The sequence below is a fragment of the Rhinopithecus bieti genome, unplaced genomic scaffold (genome assembly GCF_001698545.2).
Source record: "Rhinopithecus bieti isolate Rb0 unplaced genomic scaffold, ASM169854v2 scaffold_77446, whole genome shotgun sequence".
Classification (NCBI taxonomy): domain Eukaryota; kingdom Metazoa; phylum Chordata; class Mammalia; order Primates; family Cercopithecidae; genus Rhinopithecus; species Rhinopithecus bieti.
In genome coordinates, this window is record NW_016828620.1 from 213,326 (window position 1) to 217,586 (window position 4,261).

The following is a 4,261-nucleotide window of genomic DNA, read 5'->3' on the forward strand; positions in this document are numbered from 1 at the left end:
AAAAAAAGGCAAACCTACAGGGAAGAAAAACAGATCAGTGTTTGCCAGAGGTTGGGGTGGGTTGATGGTTTAATTCGAAAGGGGAAGCATGAGGGAAATTTTGGGACTGTGGTGATGGTTACCTAAATCTATGCATCTATTAAAACTCATGGAACTGTTTATCCACAAAGAGTAATTTTGTGGTATGTTAATTTAGATATTTTAAAAAATGAACACACACACATCCCCAAATAATTTTCTTCTGAGAAATACTTTGAAAGAAATTTTCCATCTGGGCCTCTGCCAGAAAGGCTTCGTGGGGGCTCTGCCACACCAACTCTTGCATTCTGTGAGCCTGTTTTTCCATCTATAAAAGTAGTGGATCTGCCTGGAGCAGATCCATTTTTTATGCCCCTTGTCCCCATACTGTACCCTAGGCACTCCCTTTGTGGCAGTGGTGGTGTCTTGATGGATTTGGAGAGAAAAAACACTGGGATGTCACTGGGCTCTGGACACACAGGTCTTCTTCAAATGGAGCAGTTGTACTTTTGTCTCTCTCTCTCTGTCTCTCTCTTTTTTTTTTTTTTTTTTTTTTGGTCTAAAAACCTCTGGATTAGAATAACTGAACACAAGCCAGAGCCCAGGTATCCAGGGAATTAGAATAATCCTGGATTCCAGGGCCTACATGTGGGGGTCACTTGTTCATCCCTTCGGCGAATGCCCTCATGCATCCTGGTAATGAGGAAAACCAGGGTGCTGGCTCTAATGATTAGTGACTCTAAACAAGTGTTTCAGGGAAGCTGGAATTGTGCTTCTACACAACCCCTTGGATGCACATGGATTAAACACAATGGGACCTCTGTTAAAGCTCTAAATCTAGCCCCCCCCCCCTTTGTTTTTTCTTTTTCGAGACAGAGTCTCGCTCTGTCACCCAAGGCTGGAGTGCAGTGGCTCAATCTTGGCTCCCTGCAACCTCCACCTCCCGGGCTCAAGTGCTTCTCTTGCCTCAGCCTCCCGAATAGCTGGGACTACAGGTGCCAGCCACCACGCCCGAATCTAGGCCCATTCTAAGGTAAGGTCCAAAAGGACCTTAAGCCATTTGTTTTTAGACATTTGATGATTTTTTGGAAGAGCATTTTGTAAACAACAAAGGACTGTGCACAGACGGGGGAAATGCCATTATGAGGATGAGTGTGCTGACCTCAAACCAGGGTCAAAGAGTATCATTGCCTTTTACTCCAAGCATGAAACCATTCATGTGCCAGGTACTGTGCTAAGGAACCCAGTCCTCACAACAACTCTATGGGAGAGAGTTGCTTTGACAGGTGAGGAAAGTGAAGCTTTGAGAGGACCCAGGTCACAATGAAAGGAGATGTTAGAGGTGACAGGGCTGAGTCATGGCCAGCAGCTCCAACCTCTTAAGCCAAGGCTCATGAGAGGAATCCCTGAGGCCTGGTGTCAGGCCTGTTCTCTCTCAGTATATGCCCTGGGAAAAGGACTAATTTCCCTTTTCACAAAGGCTGGTGGGAGATCACCAAAGACACCTTGAGACCTTGCCATCAAGTATAGCACTAAAAAAAAAATACAGTATTTTTAAACTTTATGAAGTGGAACGATCTTTTAAAAAACTAGTTTTTTTTTTTTTTTTTTTGGTATTTTTTTAAACTAATGTATAAATTCAATCTAGAAAACCAGAGATGGGCCACTGTGATTGAAGGCAGGCAAGGGTAGCCTGAGACTCCTCCAGAGCTCCTGGAGCAAAGCTTGAATGAAAGCCACTTATCCACTAGAGGTTGGCATTTACCGGGAGAAGTGCAAGGGATGCCAAGATGTCTAAGGCTTTGACTTTGGGTTGGAAAGAACCAGGTGAGATTCTAGTGGATTCACTCCTGAGTTAGTTGGCCTCTGGCAGGGCTCAGAATTCCAGGCCTGCCACATGTATTGGGTGCTGCTGGCAGGTCTATGTGAGCTGAGCATCACTTGCCGCACCCTGGTTCCAGCCAGGCCCCAATAGCTTGACCTCACAAGATAAAAAACATTTTCACCATCTTATGTTTCATGAATTTAATTCTATTAAGGTAAGGCTTACTACATTCAAAGCTCCAACCCCCTCCCTTTTTTTCTTGCCCTTGAACAAGGCACCACCCGGTTTTCTTTACTAACAAAATGTCAGTGTTCAAGTTCAGTCTTGGTGCCAGATCGATGGCAGATGTCAAGGGCTGGCCGGGATGGCTTACATTGATAACACTGCAAGTATGTCCTCCTCATAGATGTCAGGGATGTCACCTACCGGCGAGTTGATCATGCGCACGGTGTTGTTACTAAACAGCTTGAATTCGTAATTGATGAGCTGTTCCCAAAAGCCGTTGTTGGGCCGGATGCTGGGGCGGCGCGACTTGGTCCATGTATGGGCGTCCAGCAGCGACATGGAGTGGTATTTCATGAGGTACGCAAGGCACAGTGAGGCGGAACGGCTCACTCCAGCCACGCAGTGCAGCAGCGTGCGGCCCTGCCTCATATCCACGCTGTGGATAAGATCAGCAATGGGGTCAAAAAAGTCGCAGAGACGAGAGTCACGAGCATCAGTAACAGGCACCTTTATGTACTGAATGCCCTCGAAGAACACGTTGACCACTTCCACCGAGGCATTGACAATGGCGGTGATGCGATTGCTGGACAGAAGGATTTTGTTGTTGGCAGCCACACCATTGCTGAGAAACAAGCTGCTGGTTATTTGGGAGAAGCTGTAGATGGAGGGCTGCTGGAGACCCTGAGATGATGAAAAGGAAGACGCGGATGCTGTCATCAAGGCGGCTGGTCCGAGGTCTCTCTATGCTGGTTCAGGGCACAACCCTTACCAAGCTAGTTCAGGATAGCAGCCGCGCCGCGAAGTCTCAGGCTAGGTGTTGGAGAAAGAGGACCGGCCATCGGTCACCACCCTCTTCCTGTCTCCTCCCACCACTCCCTTCTGGGCGTCACAATCCCGGACAGATAGCCCTGAGGCTCCGGTTTCCATGGCAATGGCCGCTTGCTGCAAGGAGGACAAGGCCTCTAAGCAGGGTCTTCAGAGACACCCCAGTCTGTTTTATTTTTATCTTTCTTCATAGTCATTTATTTTCCAAGGCCTAATTCTTATCTTTCTTGACTTTTAAAAATGTTCTGTTACAAGATATCTATTTTATGTTTCAATTATTGGACCACATTAAACACAGTATCTATGAATACTTCTATTTCATCAGGGTTGCAGAACAGGGCTTACACTTTCCCTGCAAAATAGCAATATCACATTCTAAGTTGGGGGACAGCATTTGGCTCATGTGATATGCTAATCTCTATAAAACTGAAGCGAGATATAGGATTTGGCTGGGCTTGGTGGACTGGCCTGATACTTCTTTGTTGATTGTAACCATAAAATTATTTTCCTGCTTACAAACACATCAGGGCTGGTTGTAAGGGAACATTGCTAACTGATATATAGCCCTTTATCTTGAAGTTGGCCTGTGGTGGACAGTTGTGACTAATTTAGCTGTGTCATAGTCCATTTGTACATACAGCTCAAATGATCGTATGAGTCTACTTTATTACCTGAAACAATAGTTCAAATTATTTTGTTTACTTTCTTCAAAAAGAATGCCCACATGCTTTGTGAACTACAAATCACTTTGACCACTACCGATGCTATCTTCCCAGTAATATTAAACATCCTGGAACAAGTTAATGCTGCATGGTAATTGGGCCAAAAATTGAGACAGGCTTGCTCTGTCACCCAGGCTGGAGAGGCCCGGGCCTCTGCCTCCTGAGTTCAAGTGATTCTTGTGCCTCAGCCGACCAAGCAGCTGGGATTACAAGAGCGCACCACCACACCCGGCTAATTTTTGTATTTTTAGTAGAGACAGGATTTCACCATGTTGGCCAGGCTGGTCTCAAACTCCTGATCTCAGGTGATCCTCCCACCTCAGCCTCCCAAAGTGCTGGGATTACATGCACGAGCCACCGCACTCAGCCCAAAAATTAATTTCTAAAATGCAACCTGACAGTTGCATTTCCTTCTAGCTAAGATTTTTATAGAATTTGGCTGAAAATTGAAAAGAACTATAGGCTAAAACTAACAAATTGTTTCGCAGAGCAGCCAATTGACTCACATACTTTGCTCTCATTCCATCACCATTTTGGTATGTGTTCAAAGGTGTGCTGTGATTATGAACAAAGATGAAGTAGATATCAAGCTGCTTATGATGGTCAAGGAAATGATAAGCTCAAAACGCAACACATGTTTCTTTTT

The 4,261-nt window shown here is 45.4% G+C and overlaps 1 protein-coding gene across 1 annotated transcript; it reads right to left on the reverse strand.

Annotated features, from left to right (window-relative positions):
- Nucleotides 1–2,034: 2,034 nt before the first annotated feature.
- Nucleotides 2,035–2,930, reverse strand: DUSP21 (dual specificity phosphatase 21). The gene has a single exon (XM_017864551.1). The coding sequence runs from the start codon at nucleotides 2,783–2,785 to the stop codon at nucleotides 2,213–2,215; it is 573 nt and encodes a 190-aa protein (XP_017720040.1). The 5' UTR covers nucleotides 2,786–2,930; the 3' UTR covers nucleotides 2,035–2,212.
- Between the last annotated feature and the right edge of the window lie 1,331 nt (nucleotides 2,931–4,261).